At 30.7% G+C, this 27,819-nt stretch overlaps 1 protein-coding gene across 1 annotated transcript in view; it reads left to right on the forward strand.

The window, feature by feature from the left end:
• The first annotated feature begins 12,629 nt into the window (after positions 1–12,629).
• LOC113400737 (lachesin-like) overlaps positions 12,630–27,819 on the forward strand; it is a 58,599-nt gene continuing 43,409 nt past the window's right edge. The window contains exon 1 of the mRNA XM_026640384.2: positions 12,630–12,837. Within this exon, the coding sequence (XP_026496169.1) occupies positions 12,762–12,837 (76 nt within the window). The 5' untranslated portion in view covers positions 12,630–12,761. The remainder of the gene's footprint in view (positions 12,838–27,819) is intronic.

Consider the following 27,819-nt stretch of genomic DNA (forward strand, 5'->3'; position numbering starts at 1 on the left):
TGTTGAAAGTATTGTCATTTTTAGAACTATAAGCATAAAACTTTTTTAGGCTGTACTCTTATAAACTAAACGAATTTTGGAAATTCTACCTCAAAAGGGTTGAAATAGGGGTTGAACGTTTGTATAAACATAAAAACATAATCAGCCTGTAAATTTCCCACTGCTGGGCTAAGGCATTAACGTTTGTATGGAAGTCCGTAATTTTTTAAGTTAGAAACATGAAACTTTATTTTTAGGATACTGATTAAAAAGGAGTAGATACTTATTTAAGTGTTTTTGCATGTTATACCCCTACGGGGATGAAATAAGGGTTGAAAGTTTGTAGTGAAATTCGTCATTTTTAAGATAGAAACATGAAACTTTATTTTTGGGATACTGATCAAAAGTGAGTAGACACATATTTAAGCGTTTCTAGATAATCTACCGCTAAGGGGGTGAAATAAGGGTTGAAAGCTTTTATGGGAGTCATTCATTTTTTAAGTTAGAAGCATGAAACTTTATTTTTGGGCTACCAATTAAAAATAAGTTGATTCGCATTTAAGCGTTTCTGGATATTCTACCCTAAGGGCTGAAATACACACCAATGTGGTATACAAAGAGGTCTTAAATTTACATTCACATTCTACGCGGGCGAAGCCGCGGGTAACAGCTAGTAACTATATATTTTTATATTATTTTCCTTTTGCAAGATTATCCTTCCGATATATTAATAATCTTAGAGTCCGAGAATCACTTCGAGATGATTTTAACAAAGTAGGAAAACTTACAATTGTGTCACAATAATAATACTTACAGGAATTATTTATAGATATTTTGAGATAAATAATATTTTGATAGGATCAGCGACCATCATTACTCAAACACGAGGGGTAAATGTAAACTTATAAACCAAGTTTCCAACTTCGCAAACTCGATTCGTCCTTCCTGGGACAAAGTATTTGTTTCTATAATAAGATTGCGCAGGTATGTTTATCTATTTCCATTAATCAATCAATATAAATAATATATTGTAAGAGATCAGAAGTGGAATTAACTAAAGAGAGTATTTGTTTAATAAACAATTAGACTTTAAGTTTCTTCTAGTGACAATCGAGTGAACGCTCCGATGACTAACGCAGCTCGTCGATGACTTAAATAGACTGTGCTTCTTACATATATATACATATATACTTTCTTCCCACAATAAATAAATAAATATATATATTGGAAGAAACTCAGAACCTGTCCCGGGCACAGACTTATGAAGCATTTGACTATCAACGTTCACCTTCACTACAATAGTCGCTTCTATTACTTTGTTTTTTTTTTTTTATGTGAAAGTTATAGTATAAATCTTCATGAGAACAAAAAACTCTAAACTCTAAACTCAACGTCTAAAGCAATTTTTTTTTTTTAGTAAATAATTCCTTATTTCCTGAAAAATATATGATACCAATTAAGGCCATACTTTAATAAAATAAATTTCATGCGATTCCATACAACCGTGGACGTGATTAAAAAGAAATTCTCGAGAAACTTATAACCTCGTTAACAAGTTTATCATATTTTTATCTCAACATTTATAAATAAACCTAGCTTAATCAGTCATATGTAACATTAAATACAACAGCCAGAAAAGCTAGACAAAAGCTTCCACTTTTTTAGAGAAAAAGGTTTTGGGATTAGTCCACCACTCTGCTCCAATTCAGGTTTGTTGATTGTTGCAGTATTTCATCTCAAACATCCAGGTTTTCTCATTAATATTATCGAATAAAATTCAATTGTTTTAACTGGTTCATCTAAGCTTATAATAATATTCATGTACGCATATTTTGGGAATTATAACAGCGAACAAAAAAAGTACTATATCTTGATTATCCGTAATTCAATACGCTAAACGACCTAAATCGGATATTCAACATACATAATACACAAGTAACTGTACCGCGATGTGATTTACTCGCCCCTTCTGCCAGATTTATGGTAATTGTTAGAAAAGTTATGATTTAAACGGCACGCACCTCACACGAAAACATCTTTAACGATGTTTTTCGCGACCACAATTTCTCCGAATTCTAGAAGCTGTACTTGAAACTTCGCATATTGTGGATATTGTGTCTAAACTATGTATGGTTAGGTTATGTTTTATATAAAAAAAATTTGATCTTCGTGTGTTATATTTGTGCAGAAAGTTGATTTGTGACGAATGGACCGATGGATGGTATACGCTCTTTATGACTCATACACCATCAATGTTTGATCACCGTGTTTCCAAATTAAATTTATATTGAACAATATCAAGCACAATTTCTAGTTCCAATCTTTAAATATAAATATTGAGTCTGTCAGCATATTTCTCCGCAACTTTACCATCATTATTCAAGATCTTATAGTCTCGGGATTCGAATATTGGCACCTATTAACGATCTATGAGATAGAACAAAGTTTTGTAATAAGATTACGAGCGTTAACACGAAAAAGTAACCTTGACATCAATGGAGTTGAAGAGGATAATCAATTTTCCCATTTCTAAGTTTATATATGAAGTAGATCTAGTGTAATTTAATTAACTACTTATTAAACTAACTAATATTATTATACGTGAAAGTGTATGTATATAATAAAGACATTTACTCAATCGATTATTATGATGTTTTGCAACGTTTTCAGGGGTACAGAAAAATATCTAGTCCCTCTCCCACAAGCTAGCGAAACTTCGGGCGATGACTAGTACCAATATTAAAGCTCATAACGAATAATACTTTTCCTAAATGTGCTCTAATCTCAGAACATGTGGGGAATAGTGAATTCGCAAGAACACGGAACAATACTCCGAAACAATCTAGATTAAATCGTTACATATAAATTTGTTTTACTTTTATCATCTGCGTTGCATTTGTAAAGCTAAAGCGAAGCATTTTAATAGTAAATTTTAAAACATATTGTAGTCATTTTTTCCGTTGAATTACTAACGAGTGAGTCGTATCAGTATATACGTCTCTAACCTTTTGAACTAATATGTCATATCCCTAGTGTAGTAGCTGTAGTTAAATTGGTTAACGCACCTTTCAAATAGAATATGACAATACTAAATATTGCTAGAATATATTGAAGAGTACCATATAGTTAATGTAATATTAGCATGTTCGACAATGTAATTTTTTTTGTATAGACGCTGAAATTTTTATTTATTTGAGTTTTTTTGGTACTAGTGTGCTGGTCTTCGTTATACGAAAATAATTTAATTATCCCATTAAAAAGAAAACTGCAAACTTTTCAGCTTCCGTTTTTTTTAATGTCAACATGAAAAAATACATATAATAAAATATATTTTCATAATACTGTATTCGGAAGTAAAAAACATTAATGCAAGGATGAAAAGAGTTTGCAATTTAATTAAATTTTGTTACGGCCCCCACGATAAATCAAAATAATAATTATTATCATTATACGAAAACGTGTACGTTGATGAAATTTTATTTTAATTTTATTAACTGCAATGTTACATAGTCGACACAGGTATGTCTCTCCTTTTAATCTTTTTTTTTATAATCATGATCGCGATCATGATGAATGTGGTGCAGACTCTCAATATACGTGATTGATGAAAGCATTCATCGCATCTGTCAGTAGTCATCCTCGTAAAGGTGCAGACATTGCTTGATTTGCAGCTACTGAACTGGTCTGACCATCACGTTGAGGCTCTTTCGGCTTTTTTGTAATAGTGAATTATCATAATACAGTTTTATGTTTTAATTCCTTCTTTTACTATGAAGCTCATATTGATGCGGACTCTAAGGTCATGAATGGATATCAACATGCATGCCATTTTTTAAATTTTATATATAAAAAAAAATACAATGTAAGCTCATGTACACAGGAAAGCATAATATAAAGCTTTCTTCGATCTGGTTGGGCTGCCACTTAATCGGATTATTAATAATAATAACACTTTATTTAGATATGCACTATTAACAAAGTACAAAAAGGACAGGTATCTAAAATAAAACATGCATTTTTAATAACAACGCGTCACAAACAGAATAGCCCCTCCGTTTATCTTGGCCACCTTAGAAGCCACATTGAGCAACACTAATTTTCAGTAGTCACCTTATAGTAAACTAACCTAACCTAACGTTTAAGAACGAAAAAGACAGCTTAAAGTAAAGGAAAAAAAAACTTAAAATAAATAATGAAGCAGAAGTTACTATAATGAACATGATTGTGCATAATTGTATTTAATGTGCGGTCACGCTTAAGCACAATATTTTGTGTTATCTAGGCTTGAAAATTACCGATGCTTGAATGCATCTAATAAAGACAAGTACAAATGTTAATTTTATATCATATTTTCTTTAAACAGCATCATACATACATTACATTAGCAGCCTGTAAATTTCCCGCTGCTGGGCTAAGGCCTCCCTTTGAGGAGAAGGTTTGGAGCATATTCCACCACGCTGCTCCAATGCGGGTTGGTGGAATACACATGTGGCAGGATTTCGTTGAAATTAGACACATGCAAGTTTCCTCACGATGTTTTCCTTCATCGCCGAGCACGAGATGAATTATAAATAAAAATTAAGCACTTGAAAATTCAGTGGTGCCTGCCTGGGCTTGAACCCGAAATCATCGATTAAGATGCACGCGTTCTAACCACTGGCCCATCTCGGCTCACGGCTAAAACAGCATCAATCACATGATATAACATTGAAAAAACATACCTACATAACTTTATTAATTTCATTACATGTTTATGAGGCTTCGTTATTGTTAGTTCACCGTTATTGGTTCCCGCGACCGCTCAATCAATTCGTTGACCTTCGCAAATAAAGGTAATAGCTATTAGACCTGGATTGGGAATTATGTTCGTATTTGTCCGACCCGCCTGTTTATTTTCTATTAAATTTGCTCCAATCGTTCGTGCAATTTAAATTTAACCGAGATTTCCTTTAAATATACAGTTCTGCGTTGTTCTATTATTGAATTGTTAATAGTAACTACTCATTACGTTATTGAGTTTAGATTGTTTCTGTAATTATTTATTTCAGTAATTAATGTAGTTTCGGATTTGACTAAAATGCTGTATGATGGTTTTATCCTGATCGATATCGGCTACGGCAGCCAATCTCAAGGGAGACTAGTCAAGTAGTTTAGTCAAGGACATTTTTAGAGTATAAGTGTAAAAAAGAGTTCAGACGCAAGATAAACGATTTTCAATACTTCCCAAGACACGGAGTCGCACATACTTTTCAATAGAAAAACCCAATAATATTTGATCAGCCCGACCTTAGGTTAGAACCCGTCCTGGGTTCGGTCCTCGGAATTTTCAGCTTTTTGTCTAGTAACTAGACCGACGAGGCAATAAAAATGTTATATAATTATAAGTAATTCAATTATTTGTTGTATTAAAATTAAACGTTTTTAATCCAGAGTAGACTAAATGTTTAATACGATGTGATTAATCTTAACAGACACACAATATGATTGTATAAAAAAAATATCTCTATAATATATTTAGTTATTTATTATATTGTTAATAATAATATCTTATACAGCTTTATGAAACCTAATATAGTAATGAAGTGACATATTGAGACATAATGAGGATTTATTGCAGGTCCTGAACTTGGAATTGGAACCAAGGCCCTAATAGTTTGAACACAGAAATCTTAACCGAAGATTTCGGGCAAGATTTCGTCGGTTCAATATGACTGTGAAAAATCAGCATATTGTGGAAATTAAATTGTGCTATAAATCAAATCAAATCAAATTCATTTTATTCAAGTAAATTTTACAATAAAGCGTTTTTGAATCGTCAATATTTAAACACTACAACTGTTTTGAAGGGCAGCCTCTAGTGAGAAGAGTTGTTCTTTTTAAATAAACAGATTTACAATGCTGTTTCAATTTGAAATCAATGAATTCACAATTAATGTTTAATCAGTCCTGTGATAGAACAAGAGCCTAAATTAAGGCGTTTTTTTCCAAAAAGAATCATTTTAATGAATAATAAGGTTTATTGATCAATCTTAACAAACTTTATAAATTTGTTAAATGGTAAATTGGTTATATTTCCCGTATTACATCTACGTATACGATTGTCCAAAAACGTTCTCTGTACCGTATGCAAGCGGAAAGCAGTATTTACAAGTTAATTTTTATTTATTGCATTAATAGTATGTATATCAGTTTTAATAAAATTTTCTTGTATATTATTTTGTATAAACATTATATTATCATAAATATATCATGAAGCAGCCGTTAAAATACTTATAAGATAAAAAAAAAATCGCGTAATTATATCTTAAAACTAATATTGTAAATAGTCCGAGGAGGTACTTTCTGCGCAATTCCAGTACAATTCCCATATCTGATATATCATTATCCATTCATACCTTGTCAAAAAGAAAAAAGGCCTAAGTCCAGCTGTTACAGTTATAAGTATTTATCTAGAGAAATCGATTAGACGTATATATGTCATACGAAAAGACCAATAGACCACCTCCAACAGCTAACCGAACAGAAATGATGGAAATCAGGCGACGAGGCTGTCACATTTGAACATGAAATTGCGAGATGAACAAACCACAAATAGCAAACGCAAGCAGCTTAATGGGCAGCCGCTATCATTACCACGTTTTAGATTAGAAATGTTGGAATTTGCCAATTTTCTGTCTTCGTTTATCTTAGCCCCATATCTCATACGATGTTTGAATTGGAATTCATTTGGGTACTTGTTTTTCAATTTGAAATAAATAGGCGGTCTAGCAAATGGACCATCTGATGGTTAATGTTACCGATACTATGTATTTACATATCATAGAAATATATTTTAATATATATGTTAAATTAACTGCGACTGACTCGTTGGTGTAGAGGCTAGATGTAACGCAGATCCGGAGGTCCTGGGCTCATACCCCAGATCGGGCCGATAAATAGTTATCGAGTTTTTTTACCGAAAAAAACTCATTAACAGCCCTAAGTCTGGAAGTTGGAAGTGTGTATATTCTCGTACCTCGGAAAGCACGTGAAGCTGTTGGCTGCTGGTTTAAATATTTTCGGTCGTATTGAATTTGCCGTCCCAACAGATCATGAAAGTGCACCCGTATTTGCGGGCACACTTGTATACTATAGTAATTTAACTACAATAGTAACGGTTTTTATACAAATCATGTGTCATATTTTGATGTTCACAAACCAAAAAACGAAACCCTATTCCCCCGGTCATCCCATAAATTAAGAACGATTTTATCGATTACATATATCTTCTTCTTTTCTGATACTTTTTAGTTCGTTGTTCAAACGGAGAGTTAAAAATATCAGAAAATTTGCTAGTAATAATATCGTTGAATGAAAGACACAATAAGAAAAAAAAGTTCATTAAAAGTGTAATTACTTGCCTTATTGCCTCCAATGGTGACATGGTATGACATGGGGGGCTCATTTATTTCTTGCCCAGAGGATCGAAATTACGATTCCACGGGAATCGCAATTCGTAAGAATTTTGAATTTTGTTAATAATTTAATTAAGGCTAAATATATATATATATATATATATTTTTAATATAAATAAAGTATCTTCAGTATGAAAAAAATAAGACACATTTATTTAATAACTGAATACGTATATCAGGATTCCATAAAATTGAACCTTTAAGAAGGCAAACATGTGTGGCAAAGTTTGTATTACGACATAATTTTCTTCAGCCAAATTACTTGAGAGTTGGCACAAGTACTTAACAGTATGTACAAATTATCTAATGTAGTATGCAGCACTATGTTTTAGTATGTAATAAAAATAATAGATAGCGCTGTTTGTTTCCTAAAACAAATGAATGCAAGTTTACACCTAAGACGCGACAGACTACTCAATGTGTATTTTACAACTATAATTTAATTCTATCACGCTTTTAAAATATCATCGTGACCTATAGAAATTACCGTACAAGAGTTTATGATGAACAGCATTAGAAGAAAAAAACTGGCGTTTCCGATTTAAACAGAAAGCAAATTTGTTTTATACTATTTATATACTATATATACGAGTATAAATGAGTTTATGAATGCCGATCTCCAAGGGGTCTTCCCTAATGAGTGGGTATCAATTCAAGCTCATTGTTAAGTTTATTCAAAATACGTAAAGTTTCAAGAGTTCAGTGACACAAAGAGGCTCGTGCAAACAAATCTGCTATAATTTTAATTCGATTACGGATTGATTTAAACATTTCAAATATTTAAATATATAATGTTCTACAAACGAATATACATATGTACAAATATCGAACTAATTGAGTAATTACGTATAATATCATATTTAACAAATTTTTAACATTAATAAAATAAAAATGTTATTTTGTTATTTATTTTTAATTATTAAATAAATGGTCACCATCGACCATAGATATTGATATTATAAAACAGAAGAATTTTCCACAATTGCGATGTCAACTATGATGTCATCTGAGATGTTTTGAACCTTGTGCTTTTTGTGTCATTTGTATAGGCACGGCCCATTTCTACCCGCTCCACCATCTTCTATATCACTACAGTCTCACAGCAGGAGGCTACGCACGCATTTCTCACAATGAAAGGTTTCATCCAATTTCGCGGACTAGAATCTGCCTCTTCCGCTCCATTACCACTGTATAGAAGACGGGAAAGTTAGCTCCAACGACGTGTTTGCGCGCATACCGTTCCTCCAAAACCTATAATGATTTCGAAAGGCTGTAATAGTAAGTACTTTCGTTAAGAAACGAATGAGCCATGTCACAAATCTTCATTCAAGCTATGTCACTAACATTTACTATATATATTTTACAAATTCAAAATGGGATATTTTCATTGACAAATTCAGAATTGAAATTGATTTCACGTTTAATATCTCGAGGATTTCAGTAATGTTTAAACAATACAATAATTGGAACACAAATACATAACATAATATTATTAAAAAAATAGATTTGTAAAAAAACTAAAATCGAAATAAAAATAATTAACGAAAAATAAAAAACAAAATTATATAGCATTTTATTTTTATTTTATTTTCAGTAGGACAACCAACAGTAGATAAAATATCACATCAAAATAAAAAAAAAAATACATTTCCAAATTATCTTGGCAAATGTTCTACTACTTACAGTTAGCCTCACTATGCACTTTCACAGTGCACAATATGTATTAAAAATATAAATTAAAAATAATCAATTAATAAAGATAAAAATAATAATAATATCATTCATTGAGTTATTAAGAATGTCAGCGAAATCGTTTACGTTATCATTCGTTCAAATCAGAATTGGTAAAGACACATTTTTTATCGACTATTTAATATCTTGTAGTAAGTGCAGTTGTCTGGTCTGGTTGTTGCACAGTGGAAGGTTATTTCTCGCACACGATGTATATTTGTAAAGGCCATAGGTTGTTTACTCGGTTTATTTATTTTTATGTCGTTCGCTTTTAAATTGGCGATATATGTTGTTTAGTCAGGCCGTCGACTAAAAGTGTTTTTAAAGCTATTTACATCAATGTCGAATGGAAAAATCGAAATATATTAGAACTCATGAAAGAGATTTTACTCTTAATGGAACGAACATAGTGCCAATTGAGACCGATAGCTGTATTAATAAATCGCGGTGTGGTGTTAAATAAAAAAAACCATTAATACTTCATATAACAAAAACTTAGTAGTACTTAAATATACATGAAATAGTTTTTAATGAATAAGATTATAATTATTTTAGGCTACATTATATTATACACAACACTGTTAATTTTGAGAAATCTGATCCAGTTCGTCTACTAAAAGCCATGCTCGCCGTCTACGATACTTAAAGACTAAAAGATATATTGTCTTACAACCTAACACCAATATCATAGCGAAATAAATGGCATATTTATATTTGAACTTTCAGACCAATTTGATCCTTATGTCTTTGTAATTATAATTGTATTTGATTGAGATTCGGTTCATGGAAAGGTTTGGCCCAAGCTATGTACACACATTAACTATGTCAGCGCGAACAGTAAGCTAAATATCATCAATCACCAACATCGTTGTACACTCGTCGGCTTTGAATTTTGTAATTTTAATAGTTATAGCCCTTATTGCTTTTGGAATAAGATTCATTAATGTGTGCTTATTTTGAAGGCTGTATGCAAACAGTTGCATCTCATCACTTTTGATGCTGTTTAGAATGTGTTGCAAGTTGGAAGTCGTTAACGTTACTTAATCAATGAATTCACGCTAAGTTTCTGATTTATCCGTTAAAGATTAATATATATTACGTCTAGACATTAAGTTGTAGTCGTATATGCCACATATCTTCAATTGAAACAGCTGTATATTAGTATCAACTTGTTTAAATATATATTTTGCTAACATCCTCCTAAGCGGCTGGACAAATTTTGATGTTTTTTTTTTCTGGATTTGAGCCTACTTCCTGTTTACAATTGGGCTTAAGGATTGATTTTAAATAAATAAAAATTGATTTTTCATCCGTACAAAGAAGGGGCAGGTAGCTAATCTATATATAAAAAATATATAAAAAGCTGACTAAATATTACAATAAGCATCTTGATTAAAATACAACCCTTTAAAATTAACAATTATGAAAACACCTTTCATTTTGCGATATTGGGTAATATATTCCATAAATTTCATATTCAGGGGCAGATTGCATATCTTCAATCTTCAACCTTCCCGAGTCTCCCCTCCAACATTAACATTATAGAGATAACACAAAAGTTCTCCAAGATGGGACACCGTACTCCTGTAACCCTGCAACAAAATAGTTTTCGATTGGTTTGTGAGATGCAATGATTGCACTGACTACTAAAAATAACGTTATGTTAATATTTATACAGCAACCACTTATTTATTGTCGTTATAAATTTTTTTTCAGACTGTTTTTTATGGTATTACAAACGCCTATTTTATTTTTATATAGATTTATTGGTAATTAAAGTTTTTTTTTCTCTATTTTAACACGTCAATCTATCTCGGTTCTCTCACTCAAAATAATAAGGAAATTTTATGACTCATCTGCATAAATTTAAATTGTATAATAAATGTTCACAATGATAAATTAGGGAATGACAGTTAATAGCCGAAGTTTGATTGATATAAATAAATAAAAGTTTCGTAACTAGCACGATTTTTATTCAATTCGTTCTGAAAAAATTGCATTTTTTGAATGTTGTATACTGTCGAGTGCCACTCAAAACGAGTGTGTATGCTGCGTAACTCTATGTACAAAAAATTTAAATATTTTGTATATTTTATTTTTATGTCATATAGTTAAAAAAAGAAGATGTCTTATAGTTAATAGAAATATAGATGGATAATTAGTTATATTATTGCATATACATCAGGTTTCGATTAGTTTATATCGGTAAAAGAGTTAGTTTAAATATTTATGTGTTATAACAACGGTCATAACATCTTAATTCGAAAATTCCAAACCTGGTGTCGTAATGGCAATGTTTGTATGTTTTAATATTTCTTAGAGTGCGAAATTATTTGGTCAGCGATGACCACTTATTATGTAACCCATTTGCCAGTCAACCTATTTATTTAAATAATAGTAACAAAAAAGCTGTTTTGTTAATTTAGCTGCTGGCTTTTACGTCTACAAGATTCTGAACTCGTGAGTCACGGATCTAGTCAGTAAATATGTTAATGGGTTTTTCTTTGTGGTTTCTTAGTGGAAACGCAGAGTCGCCGCTTTGCTCGAAATTAATTTACAAGATAATTTTTATTTTATCATTATATTATAATGAGGAATATTATTGAATTTTGTTTCAAAATCAAATCAATATTGTGACGAAGAATTATATTAAATAACGTCTACCTCTAAATCCATTAATTTCTATTTTCGCCATAAAATTTTGTTTTTTATCTACGATAGTATTGATGTAAAACATCAAAGATAAAAACCAAAATATAATAATATAGTATAATATAAATATTAAAGCAGAAATAAATCAAATTAACTTTAAGCTTGTGTAAATTTAGATATCGTTTATATTAGTATGAAGCTACCTTTGATAACTAGTTATAAATATAGTAAAATATTTTTCGATGTTTTTTTGAATGTGCGTGCTTATTTATTAAATTTATTGATGCATGTCAGGCGGATGGGATCGCTTGGTTCGAAACTGTTATTATAACAAAATGTTGTTTATCTCAATATTAGGTACCTTAAAAGAACGGAGTATTTTATCAATTATTATTAAAAAAATATATTTCATTCGTGCAAAGCTGAGACTAAAATGATAAGTCACCTTGGATGATTTCTAACATAATATTCAAGATGCTTATAAAATATTCTATAACGATTAATTATAAACCTAAAATTAAGTTAATTATTAGGGAATTTCTACTGTAAAAAATACTGCTATTTCATGATTGATGTAGAATTACTACATGAAAAGATAATAATATTATAAATCAAATAGTCTATCGTATAAAAATGTTAAAGCAACTTTCATACTCGCTGAACATAGTACTTGTATTTCAAATGGGAAACAGCGTTAGAGCTATCAGAAGGAAATCGCGTACAAGTTTGTTGACAAACGGCGCATGCGCGGAGGATTTGCTCCTAGAAGCCAAAGTTCCCTCGAACAGTTGCAAATAGGACGTTGGTGAGATATATTATCGTCATCTTAAATATCCGATCGCTTCCTATCGCGGGACTCGTAACTAATTCAAAATATATCCAAACATTTGTACTAATGTAGTATGGTTTTATTAGTGACTTTATAGATGTGAAACGTGGTTTGTGATGATGTGGCCATCTTTTCATAAAGTTATAATACTTTTGGGAATTACAGTGTTGTTTCGTTGTACGGACTCTGTCGGTAAGAATTTATTTATTATTAATCAATTACTGTTTTAAGTTATTATCAATAATAATAAATATAAATTTATATTATTTTAATATGAATATATTTAATTTTGATAAAATAAAAGTGGGTAAAATAGTTAAGAGTTTAAAAGTTAAACTTTTAAAAGTGATGCGTTATAAGATAAGCTAAGTTTTTTTTTACAGTAAAATTTAATTACTTTTTGTTTTATTTAATTATATATAAAATATTAACATATTTTAAAGTTTTAGTATATTTATGGTAAGTATATTCCCATGGAACTGTTAGTAGGAGCCGGCAGATAATTGTTTGTATTAGGTTTCCACGATAATGACATTTTTTCTTTCTTGTTATACGATTTAAAGCATATCTGAGTGGTCATACATTGCAAAGAGGTCATATAATTAAGAATTAAATTGGAATAATTCTCAGATACAATAGAAATGTTTAAAAAAAAAAGTTACCAAAAATCATAACGTGTGAAGATCACACAGTGGTTAGTGTTCAATGAATGTCTGAAAAATAGTTAATCAAAAAAAAAAAAAACATTATTATACTTAAAAAAGGAAATGAGATATTTTAAAAATAAACACATCTTATATAGATGTGTGTAAGTAACTTTAATTAATAGATATAATTATTTACTAATAAATACCGTGTAAGCTTAACAATTATCTTACAAATTGTGTTGCAATTTGGACGACGAAATTGGAGATAGCTGTACACATATCACTGTTCTTTATTGCTTATATGAAGCGTCTGATAGCTTTATTTAACTACACGTTTATTTTGTTAACTAATAATTAAATTTAGTTTTAATAGCAAAAAGTCTGTTGACCCTTATTTGTTCTTTATTATATAAAAAAAAATATATATATTTTTTACCGGTAATTGTTTAAAAGTCCAATAAAAAAAGGAAATAACCCATTTTTCTAATTTAGTTTGTAATTTTTTTTAGATTATAAACCGGGAATGGATTATATGACTCTCTTGAATTTTAATACGTGGTAAATGAAAACACGTAATATAGGAAACTTGTGCCAGTGGAACACTTCAGTTTTCAAAGTCCTAAGAAATTATGTAACTCGTTGAAGGCGTTTCTTTTTTGCGGTATAAAATATTTTTATGTACAGTAAAGACGTTTATGCAATATGCAAAATTTATGTCGAGAAAATTCAGCTTCACACAAAATGTGCAGCGGATTTGCAAGAGCCTTAAACTTTCATAAAGGCCTTTGTGAAAGGGCGATATAAGAAAGCAGAATTAAAAATTGGCTAGACAGCGCAAAAGAATGAATTAAATGTATATCGTTAAGTAAATCTTGCGATGAAGATGATGAACTACTAATTAATTATTTTTATATTTTAAAATATTTTCAGATAAAAAACTAATTTGAGTTAATACCTACTGAAAAAATGTAAATTATTTAATAAACGATATTTGGTGGATATTATGGTATGCTATGGTGCAGTTAACATTCTTGCTTCTTTTTTTAATTTTGTTTTTTATATATTCTTTAAAATATCGACATAATAAACAAAATATACTATTACTTGGTGGTAGGGCTTTGTGCAAGCCCGTCTGGGCAGGAACCATCCACACATTAGATATTCTACCGCCAAACAACAGTACACAGTATTGTTGTGTTCCGGTTTGAAGGGTGAGTAAGACAGTGTAACTACAGTAACAAGGAACATAACATCTTAGTTCCCAAGGTTGGTGGCGCACTGGTGATGTAAGGAATGGTTAAGCTTCACCATCAGGTGGCCCATATGCTCGTCTGGCAAACTATATAACGTGACAATAATTACATGATTCCTAAAATGAAACGATGTTAATCCCGTATTGTAAATATAATAAAAAAATATATCATATTATTAATATTCCCTGATTGACATTGCCATTTCGTTTAATAAGTTCACTTGATAGTGTTATTAAAAGAAGAGTAATTAAAGTGAATACTGTTTCTCTCGAAAGTGTAATTATTAGAGTCGTTAAAAAGCTCTCGGAGGAACGACAAACCTTTTCTCTTAAGTCTAAACCAATAAACGTAAGGGCAGTTTCAAGTCCTTGTCACAAATTTCAAATTTAAAAGACGATCTATTAAACATTGAGCAAATGATAAAATAAAAGAATGCACTTATTTTACATAAACTACGTCTCTCTTATGAGGTTCTTATGTTATGTATGTGTTTTTATACTTACAGCAATATTCAAAGGTTAGGTAAAGTTAAATTATTGTTTTAATAATCTGCTTACAAGAATTTATTTCTGATTGATACTAATTATGATAAAACAAATCGATATAGTCAGATTAATAAAATATTTTCAATTTGATATGCAACTAGTTACAACCTTTTAACTTTATAATGTAAAACCAAGATTATGATGATATTTTTGATAATAATAATGAGATGCAAACTAAAATCAAGCGATCTATCTTTGTTCTACTTCAATTTACAAAATTATAATAAAATTCCCCTAAAATTAATACGATATGTCGAATAAATTACGCTATAAAATATTTTATTTCTTACATTTATACATAAAAATGGTCGTTGTGACTTTATAGCTATAAAAACTAGATGGCAGCATCCATCTAGCTTTTATACAGCTAGCATCCTATGGGTCAGAATTTAATGTATAATTTTTAAAGATCTTTAAATTTTATATATATAGTTTTTTTATAGATAAGGTTTTAAGATCTTTCTTCTGTAAAGCGACTGTATCGACAATTTTATTTCCGGCTACATAACTTCATTAACATATAAACATACTACACTACTCATATGAGACCTAAAATCATAATCTATTACATTTCAAAAGTTCCATATTAATCAGATTAGTAATCGAAAAAGTAATGAAACAAACAAACTTCTATATAATAAATTTCTAACATAATTTGAATCTCTAGTAATTGCATCGCACAGTTATATTTATTACTTATATAAAAAATGTTTAATAAAAATCCTTATGTAAGGTGTATCTTTTTACTGTTCAAAGCTTTCGACTACTTTTTGCAATAATTGAAATAATTTCTGTACGTTCTATAGTACAATTAGTTACAAATGTAAATTATTTTGTAAATCAGTTTTTTTTTCTGTACTTATAGTACTACTACTGATACATTTTGAGATTGAATCTTTTCCGACATTAACTAAAATATTTTATTCTTTATCTACTCTTTGAACATGATACTCCTGTAAACGATACGGATCAATAGATAGTTCTATATAATGCTAAACTTTAAAATTTATATATATTTCTACTGTAATTTTTGTAATTTTTTAACATGAGAAGTTACATTAAACTTATTTCCTAAGACGTGTTTTGTCTAGTCTATGATTTGGACATACGTTATTTTACTCTTCCTGTAAGCTTTTATTAGAAGGATGTAATAATTTTTTCTATTATTGACGATAATTCTTATATACAAATACATCTTATTGAGACAGAATATTGTGAGCCAGTTATCTTCCCTGAAAGGGTTTTGGCCTTTGTGGATATATATCCTCTGGATTGTATTAGGTTAGCCTTTCCATAATTTAGTCATCTCTAACAATTATTATCCGCCATTTTATTTGCAGTTCAAAATACTCTTGAAATCGCCATATTAAGCCGACTCAAAAAACGATTTCCTAAAATTAAACCAAAATGTATTGGACCCGTTATATAGTCAAAGTGCAGTGTTGTAGTAGCTTAACCATTCGATTAGATTTCTTTCTTTTACAGCAAATATGCACTGAGATAAAAAATCAAAATCTGTCCGACTATATCTAATATACGACGTATACTATTACTTAACTTGGTAGTAACTATTTATGTATACATAATTATCTAGATATGTGTTTATTAATAGGATAATTATTGATATTAAAGTGAATCAGAATTAAACTTATTGGTTTTGTCGTTACGAATACAAATAAAAAAAAAATCATGAAAAGTTTTGCTAACAGTGTTACTTGGTAAACGATAAGAATATTAAAAATATGTATGGGGTTTCCTACCCGGGTAGTGCCATATATAGTAATCCCATCACATATACTGCCATTAATTACCAGACAGCAATACTCAGTATTATTGTGTTCCGGTTGGAAGGGTCAGTAAGGGACAAAAGACGTTACATGTTAGTTCCCGAGGTTGGAGACGTATCAGTGTTGTAAGAATTTGCTAATATTTCTTGCGTATATATTTATGATAGTTACCACTTACCATCAGTTGGCACGTTTGTACGTCCGTCTACTTATTTTTTATATTAATAAAAAATAACGTTGCTAAGTAATTGTTAAAATTTGTTCCAAAATTTTAAAATATTTCTTTGAAGTAAGTTAAAAATTAAAATAATAATTACGTCAATATTTTCGCTTCGATCGACTTACCTTCAAGTTGTTACGTAACAGGATTTTTTTTTTTTTTTATTATGACAGAAGGAAGCAATCAAATATTACGTTTAAATGATTTTGAATAACACATATTTGATTTGCTTAAATGCTTCATATATATATATATGATTAAATGCAAATATAAATGGCTGAAAATATTTAGATATTTTTTATTATAATAAGTAAGCAATGAAATAAAAACTGCTACCTCTACTGGGCTAAGGCTCTCCTTTTTAAGGAGGTTTGAAAGAAAGTTAGGTAATACGGGTGGGCGGATATGTACCTATGTGATAGATTTTCTTTCGACTCTTTCCTCACGATGTTTTCTGTCGTCGTCTAGCACGAGACCAATTACAAACGAAAATGAAGATGAAGAATGATTATTCATAACACGTGATTTATAATAAAATACAAAATTGTTAAAAAACTTTTTAATGTTTTTTTGAATGTAATATGTCGGTGGACAGGCCAATGGGCCATCTGATGGTACGTGGTCACCAATGCCCATGGAAATTGAGGCTGTAAGAAATAATAACCATTCCTTACATTACACCAATGCGCCACCAACCTTGGAAGATAAGATATTATGTCCCTTGTGCCTTTAGTTACACTGGCTCACTTACCCTTCATACAGGAGGACAACAATTCTAAGTATTGCTGCTCGGCGGTAGAAAATATGGTACCTACCCAGATGGGCTTGCGCAAAGCCTTCCCACCAAGCAAATTAAAATAAGCTATCATTTTACCATTTAGAAAAAACAAACGTTTTCATTTAATTAATCCACAAAGCCTTATTATATTTAGCTCAACAAAAAATAAGTTTCAATAGAAATCAAACCACAATTATCTAATTTACTTCGAATCTAATTATTAGTTTGAACCCATTGTAGTAATTTCTCTAGAGAAAATATTAAAGAAGTATATAAAGAGAACGAAAAAGCCTAATTTGTGTATTAAATATAACTCAGTACAAAGCTTGAAGTTAAGTTTATTATAGCTGTTCTCAAACTACAGCAAACTTAGAATAAGAACCGAATAGTCTACGATAGGATCTCTTAAAGATAGACCGCTCTCAACCAAAGCCATTGTCCTTTATGCTTCTAATTAAACTAATAAATTTGAACTTGGGACCAGTTCATACTGTTTGGACACTAGATTAGGATGTTATAATGGAAGTTGCACTGAACAGTCATAATTTGATAGGTATGGCTATCCAGATGAGTCTAGTAAACCTAACCTTAACTTCGAATTTGAGTTTATGTGATGATTTTGGAGTTCAAGTTTATAGTAAGAAAATTTTTCTTTTTAAAAAGTGTACCATTAAATATTAAAAAAGAATAAATATAAGAGATTTTATTTGTGGTTTGCATAAGCGAAAATAAATGCCTGTTTGTGCTGAACACTAAACTAACTAACATTGAAACTAACTGAAACATAAACGCGCCTATCCGAGGCGCGTTTCTAACAATTTTCCAGGGTGAGCCTGAAAAATTGTTATAACAATACTGTAAACCTACCAGCGATTTCGAATGCACCATCTACTAAGAAGAGCCGTCGAGAAATAGATTTTCCTACACATTTTTCCTTTAAGCCAATGCCTAATTGAACATTAAAAATACACGATTACACCCGATTACACAGGGTTAGTAACTCTTTTTTGGGGCAATGTATACGTTTTTACAACAGGATCCCAGAAAACGTTCAAAATTATTCAATTATAAAATTCAAAAGAATCGTTAAAGAGCGTTCGTGTGCTAAAGGATATTACAACACTAATGACTTTTTAGTTGACTGCACACCTTGGGAATGAAATGCTCGCCTCCAGGCTACTTCAAATAACTAAAATATAATTATCATTGTACATAATAATGGTTAAAAAAAAATATATATATATATCCCGCTGAGTTTCTTTCGCCGGTTCTTCTCAGGTCCGAGGTGCTAAATTCCGAACCGGTGGTAGATTTTTGACAATCAATAAGCAAGCGTAAACACTTCTATATTGAATAAAGATTTTTGACTTTGACTTTGACACCTATTTTGATAACTTTTGAAAATTAATATAAAGAAAGTACAGTCCAATATTCAACAACGTGATCGTATATGAATAACTCTATTCTAAGGCACTTGATCTAGGTTGGTACCACTCTTCAGTATTCTACCGCCAAACAGCACCACTTAGTACTATTGTCTTCCGATTTTAAGGCTGAGTGAGCTAGTGTAACTACAGGCTTGAGGAATATAACATCTTATATCAGTCACCCGCAGATCACCAGTTGGTGACACATTTGCCCGTCCACCTGTCTATTACATAAAAAAGACTAACCTGAAAAGAAACCTGTTTACCAATTTATCGCTAGGAATTATTTGCATTTTTGTATTTCTGGACCTAAAACTGAAACCAGATATCGCCTACGCCTATCAAGGCCTCTTACAATATTAGTAGCTACAGAAAAAGGCTGTTTGTCATTATTTAACCCATGGTTCTGTTGACTAAGTATTCTATACAATGAAGACAATATTAACCATAATTAGAAAAACAGGATTATCTGACAGTTAATGTTGAGACGATAAATTTTGAACGGAAATGTTCAACTTCACTTTTAACAAAGAAAAGAATACTTGATCAAGTCAGGGATCAGATGAGGGAACGGGCAATTAGGTAATAATTAGTTTAACGAACCGCCGGAGTGAACAATTGATGTGGTTAGCCGTAGGCGGAGGATATTGGATACGCTTTTTGGGGAGATATATTTCTTTACTGGATCGATATGTGTTTAGCCGAATTCCGTTTTATTTCTTCGTATCTGCTCGTTTTACCTAAGGTTATTGTACTCAGTGTTACTTTGTTATTCCATTTATAAATTGCAACTGTTATTTTTGGTATATCGTAAGAAATAAGGTAAGCTTCACGTGATACCTTAAGAAATGTATTTTGGTATGAATGTGAATAATGAACATTGTTGATTTTGGTTTTGACTACTATTCGTTCGATTATGATACAACTTTATTTAATAGTTTCAGTTAATGATGTGGTTGTATTTCTTTTTATTGTCGTATTATTATTAAGGCCGAGATGGCCCAGTGGTTAGAACGCGTGCATCTTAACCGATGATTTCGGGTTCAAACCCAGGCAGGCACCACTGAATTTTCATGTGCTTAATTTGTGTTTATAATTCATCTCGTGCTCGGCGGTGAAGGAAAACATCGTGAGGAAACCTGCATGTGTCTAATTTCAACGAAATTCTGCCACATGTGTATTCCACCAACCCGCATTGGAGCAGCGTGGTGGAATATGCTCCATACCTTCTCCTCAACGGGAGAGGAGGCCTTAGCCCAGCAGTGGGAAATTTACAGGCTGATTATGTTTATTTTTATTATTTATTATGCCGATTCGACGGAGAAAAAATTGTTGATCGAGGCACTTTCGAAACGGACTCTGTCAAAACTAATACACATTAACTATATTTTGAGAATCGTGGGTCTCCAAAATTTCTTTACAAAAATTAACAACAATAAAAAATATATTTTAAAATGGAAAAAGTGACGACAACTTTAGACTAATTTAATTGTTAAATTATATTTCCTGAAACATTGTTGTATGTTTTATGCAGATAAATACTGCCTTTTACATTTTCTAAATTGAACCATATTTCATTGAAATATAAAGAGATTTTAAAATAAATAAAAACCCGTGAAAAAATACGTCGGGCGTTGTACGATTTATAAGCACATTTTTAAAAATATCAGCAAAACGAAACGGATATTTTATCATATTATAATCTATAGCTATAATAAAAATTAAACTATTATATTTTGAAAATAAAGATCTGTTTTTATAAATTCCAAGCTATGAAAAAATAACCTCGAATTTATTAAAAGATTTTAAGATCTTGTATTTCCAGCTTTTATCGATAATCTATATACGTAAAATTATTCCTCAAGCTGTGTCCAGAGACCCTGTTTATTTTTATATAAGAAACGTTTATACAAATAAGATTTTGGAATGTCCCCTATGGGTCAAAGGGAGAGTATAATTTGGTCCATTGTCCACGTATTCAATAACGCCGGTCACGCGACTTTGTGATTACATCACGGACCCTTCATCCTGAGCCCTTATTGCTTCCATTTCTTTTATTTGTAAGCGCTTATGATTATTATAATGCATAAATGTTTTATTATTTTATACACATGTGGTTTCGCCTTGAGTTAAATTTTTTCTTCATTGTATGGAATTGTTTAACTGCTACCTGAGGTGTTTTTCATACGAGCGAACTTGCTTTATGTTGATTCGTTCTGGTGTGAATTTTGAGATTGTGTGAGTGTGTTATTGTTATATCATTGCTATAATGTTTCTTAACATTATATGTTATTACATATTATGTAATTTGGACATCGTGCACGTCTTTCTATATTAAGTAATTGTCTGTTTATATATTTTTTTCGTATTTAACCTCCTTGAAATCTATTGGTTAGTATTTTTTTTAATTTTATTTAATTTTAAGTTAGTAATTTAGTTGTAATGATATATTGTAAAATGGGAGGATATATAAAAAAAACTTTGAGATATTTAATGACAATAAATGTTTTAAATGATCAAGATATAAATAACAAAATCAATCGAATCTTATTCTTCAAATATCATATTCCACGTAATATATAGATTAGAATAAAATTAATATTAAATCAATGCAATGGGTATTCATTGCTTGGACAAATGTGACGAAAGATTTCGGCCAAAGTCTTATACATAAATAAGATTATTATTTTAAATAGAAATTCAAAGGACGGCCGCGGTCTTTAAGGAATGGTTCTTTATAGCCAAATAAAGGTTTCCTTTAAGAAATATTTGAAATACTAACAAATACTTGGAAGAAAAGATGGCCCAAAAAATTACTTACAAAACATTCAGAGAGGCGTATTTAACGGCAATTTTATACGAAAAAGATCACGGCCTTTCAATATTTTTATAACAAAAATGGTCATACGAAATGACGAAATCTATTCATGAATATTAATGGTCATTTCAAATACCCTAAGAAAATATCCATTCAAAATTGCTACAGTGATTTATTATAAAATGACGTTTAATTAAGCTACAGGATATCTACCATTTCTTGTCTGATTTATGAAGTTATAATGTTACCTTTAATTTTATTGAAGCCTTCGTGAGTTGAACAAGCGAGTTGTTTTAATCAATCTTTTTCTGTTCTTAATAAAGTTTGCCAGCGTAAAAAAATTCTCATTCATTTTTCTTTTAAACTAAGAATAATAAGGAAGCTGTTACGAAGTGAATAATTTTAGCCTTCTCGTTAAGGTCGAGAAGATATAATTTAATAAGCGTTCGGAAAAAGAAATATTATAAAGACTCGTTGAATATGTTCGTATGTATAATGTAACAGGATTATTTGAGCATTTCATTTGGTGGTAGGGCTTTGTGCAAGCCCGTCTGGGTAGGTACCAACCACTAATCATATATTCTACCACCAAGCAGTACAGGCATCGGTTTGAAAGGTGAGTGAGGCAGTCTAACTACACGCATAAGGGACATAAGAAGTTGGTATCGTATTGAAGATGTATAGAGTGAATAAAATTTCTTACGGCGTCTGTTTATAAGTGGTGGTGACCACCTACTATCAGGTGGCCAATTCGCCAGTTCACCTGCCTATTTCATAAAAAATATATTTATTAGTTACATGTATTTAGTGGTACGAGTTATCACACAGTCTATATTCTAGATAGATTAAGACTATTACTAATACTATTTTCTGATCAAATTTCGTGCACCTTTCAGAGTTGGTACCTTAGCTACTTGGTCTATGTAAGATTGCCGTTCTCTTATTCATTGTAATTATTAATGTTCGAGATCTCTAGGAAGTCTCTTTTCTCACTCCATTTAAGTCTTTTTGTTAAATTGTTATTTTATAAAAGCACTATCATCATCCATTTCTGTTAAAAAGAAGGACTGAGCTTAATCCATTATAAGGATTGGTGGCTATGGCAACGTTTTTATTCCTCGCAGGACGACGGAAAATATTTTAATAAGGAAAAAAACAACAGGAGACGTTGTTAAAAATCAAATTTTATTCATAAAAAGTAGTGTATGCTCACTCTGTATATAATAGAAAGAATAAACGGAAGTTTTTAAATTATTTTCTTTCAAAGTAAATTACACGGTATTTTAATCAATTCAATTATTAAAATATAGGATCTATTCAAGATTCACTGAGCTTTGCTAGGTCAATATTAAAATGGAATGGCCTTTTACCCGAGCTATTGTCGTCGGTTTCATAATGAATCGCATTGGAGCGACAGAGTTTCTATTTTTGATGATAATTTCATCCAATGAGTCAATTACGATTTTCTTGGTGTAGAACTTTGTGCAAGCCTGCTTGGGTAGGCTCCACCCATTCAATAGGTATTCTACCAAATCATCAATACTATTTTTATGTTCTGGTTTATAGGGTGAGTGAACCAATGGAAAGGCACAGAGGACATAAGAACTTAGTTTCCAAGGTTGGTGGCACATTGGCGATGTAAGGTTTGGTTATTATTTCTTACAACACCAATGTTTATGAGTGTTGGTGACCACTTACTATAAGGTAGCGCATTTGTTCATCTGCCTTTCTATGACGTAATATGTCAATCGTTATTTAATTTATTATTCACCTCATACATTTCTATTAATAATAATAGTAGCCAAAAACCGTTGCCTAATTCACCTAAGCGAGATTTTCTTTTCGTTCTTAGTTAAAAAACTTTTGCATAAATAATAAAAATATAGTATATGTCGTAGTATAGTTTGAAATATTTCAAACTAATTTAACATCTCAAAATTCACTAAATATTATTAATTTAATATAAAAAATTTTCAATTATTAAATATAATTAAAACAATAATTTCAGGGCACGTGTTTTTCTTAAATACGTGATTTTCCGCCGACATATATGTTATACTGAATTGATCAAAAGTCTGATTGGATCAATTTGAGATTTCAATTTAAGCATACATTTATATACATAGCAGAAAGAGATTTTGTAGAAAAGAGCACAAATAAATAATATATAATATATTTTTTAATCATAATTCGTTTGCTTATAAACCTGCTGATTCAAGATGATCATGATTACTATCAATTCGAACGACTGAAATCTATATAGGTAATATGGAACGCCTTGCAATTGCAAGCTTATGATGTTAAGATATTTATGCTACGATAGAAATATTTTATTAACCCCTTGTCCGAAGTATACGACTTGAAGAAGAAGCAAAATAATTAGTTTTTTATTACATACATATATATAGTAAATGGGCGTTGAACTAAAATGCATGCTGATTCTACGGCTATGTTTCGAAATTTTCAACCTGACACATTTCAGCAAATCGCCATTAATCGTGCTAGAACTGAATCTCGCTCCACAATAGCTATTAATTTGGCAGACACGCTTTACGTATCTGATACACGACGGCTTATATTTAACTTATCATTGGGCGCTGGAAACGGTTCAAAGTTAGAACCGGTGCAAGTGTTGAAAGGTTTAAATTGAGGAATGAGTATATTCCAAATATTTTTTTCAGATTTAAATTAAAAAAATTAAAAAATTATAATAAGATAAAAGCTAAGTGAAAACAACCTTGTTAAATAAATATGTATTCACTTTTGAGCTTCTTACGCCTTCACAAGTGACAGAATTTCTTGCGACACGTCACTAAGTTGTTCTTCACCGCTGAGCACGAAATTATTAATTTAAACACACATTCAGAATTAAGAGTCAGTGCTACAAGTTCAGTTGTTTAGAATGTATCATTAAAATTATTGTAATTTAAGTTACTACCAAAAAGGTTAAATATGTTTTTAATTAAATTAGAATATTTAAGTATTCTTTATTACACATTTCGCATTAGACCTTAAGGTCTATTAATTAAAGAATAAAATTTGCTTTCAATAGTCTAGATTTTCATAGTCATATATATCTCTAATATAGTTGACACTTGACAAATCTGTTAAAATTTATAAGGTAAACCAATCGTAGACTATCACATACAAATCAGAAATTATTTGTTTCAATTCATCAGAATCATCTAAAAAAAACCTTACGTGTAAAACTGGCTTAAAATATATTTTCTCATAAACGAAATTAACATTTGGACCAGCGGTCGAGACTGATTGCCTGTCGTAGTAGCCGGCTAACGGTCCGTTCGTTCTGGCGGAATTGATTGCTGCCATTTTGCAATTGATGCCTACTCAGCTTACCACTGCTTTATAATGCTACTCATTCGGAATTAATTTAGCCCAAAGGGATACGAATAAAAAAAAGCCAAGGGTTAATCAAGATTTCCATTAAAAAATTTACTAATTTGCGAATTTATTAAATTTTAACAAATATCCTTGCTGTTTGATCTTTAAATTAATTAATAATATGTAACTTAGATTCGGATACGATTCATTTATTTCTGAAGATGATATATTGAAATGTAGACGAGTATAGAAACCTTTATCCAACCTAAATTGTTATCCTCGCCAAATTATTCCACATTTCTCTACAATTCAGCAGATGTCTTGGCGTAGCAGACAATTTTTCGCACAAATACACCCATTCGTCATCCGTCAGTCCCAGAGGATGAAGTCAGTGGCCAAATAAACACTCGCAATATTTATCAAAAGAACCCGAACATTGTTATTGTACAAGGACCATTCATATAGGGAGTCGGGAGACACTTACGAAATCGCATACAATAACATGGTTTTAGCTACATTGTAAGTACTTTCACATTTATTCGCGTAGAAATTGACTAAAGTTTTATTAGCTTCATACATTTCTTAACAGTAAAAATACCTTTATATTTTAACCAGAAAAAAGTTTGAACATCAAACTTCAGCCTATGTGTGTTTTGTGGCTGTGTACGGTTATTTGTTGAATATTTTATTAGTGGTACTCGTTGCTTTTTATATCATCGTTATGGCTGGAAAAATGGATGGTCATGCTGACAAAACTGTATCTCATCTACGAAAAAAATTGTATGAGAATTCCGTAGTATCTCAAATACTTTTGAGGGAAATTATTTTATAGCAACAACTTAAATTCATCTTTCACCATAAGTCACCATATTCGTATTTTTACTTATAACGTATAGTTAAATACAGATTAATTACTAACAGTATTTAAAACGGGATATTTGCCATGTTTTTTATTTTTATTTGGTGGAGCTCGATATTTCGACATTATCTACGAATGTCTTGTTCACGAGACTATTAATACATTTTCAGATTTATACAATTCAGATTAATACAAAGACAGATTAATTTATTTTCAAGACTGTATTTATTTATTACGTGTGGAGATTTTTGTCGCTGAATGGAAATTTTACTCATGGTACAAATTAGATCGAACTACATTTATATTTCCATAAATATTTTAGAAAATAACTTAAAATTAGCTATTTTGTAATTTTGGAAATATGAACTGTTAGAATAACAGCAAGTTAATAAATATTGCAATCTGATGTTGCTATTGATAAACGAATCGTAAGAATGGGATCAAACAAACTACAATCCTTTAATAAAATTGATTATACACTTCACCGTTAATATTCTTAATATACTTGTAAAGGTTCTTCCTCATTGCTGTAAAAATTTTTAAAGTATAAAATTCTGTAAATTTACGAAATTATTCTAGGTAATACGTGTAATTTTTTTCGCTCAACCCGAATGGGCTTATCAAATAGGCTCCAAACCGACCCTTTCCCTGTTCTCTAAATAACCAGACATTTCGCGGTTTATGGAAAAATTGTCGTCGTCTTTCGAATGCTGAACAGTGTTTGGGACGTGACAATTTGAATCGAACTATTACGATTGCAAAGACCAGCCGCCGTTTGAATTGGAATTCCTGTTGGGATTTTCGCAATTTTCACGTTGACGACATTGTAGCTTATGTTTGAACATTTTATTGCTTGTATATACAGTTTTATTTGTTTTCATTATTTTTCTGATACAATAGGCATATTTACATACATGTTATGATGAAACAAGTTTAAAAATTGTATCTATATTCACATCAGTATAATACAATGTTACTTGGAATTTTTGAAGATAAAATTTATGCATGACAGGTTTTAGGACACGTTCTAAATCGAAGTTTCTAGATAACTCATTCAATATTTTAAATAAATGTAATATTTAAAAAATCGCAATGGGACATGTATCGGATTTATTCGACTGTTATAAATCCCAATAAAACCTAACATCGACCTTTCTTAAGAGTGTTCCAGTAATTTGTGTGGGTATTTTACATTTGAATAGTTAGTAAAACAATAATAAAAACTTAGAAGTATAAAGCTGTTTACTTACGGCGAATAAATGTCAACCCTGTGCGTGAAATTATGCCGCAATCCTTATAAACTCAAAGATTTGTAAGAGTTGCGACACTGCTCGCCGCTGGTGACACGGTATCACGATTCGTCGCGTGCATGAAAGAGCGTGTACAAATTCAAAAGCCGTTATAAAAGCGGCTGTTTACACACGGCGCCACTTCTTTTGCATTAGGCCGTACCGAATAAGGCTTCTTAGACATCGCACCGTATATAAATAGCCTAATT

The sequence above is a fragment of the Vanessa tameamea genome, chromosome 7 (genome assembly GCF_037043105.1).
Source record: "Vanessa tameamea isolate UH-Manoa-2023 chromosome 7, ilVanTame1 primary haplotype, whole genome shotgun sequence".
NCBI classification, from domain to species: Eukaryota; Metazoa; Arthropoda; class Insecta; order Lepidoptera; family Nymphalidae; genus Vanessa; species Vanessa tameamea.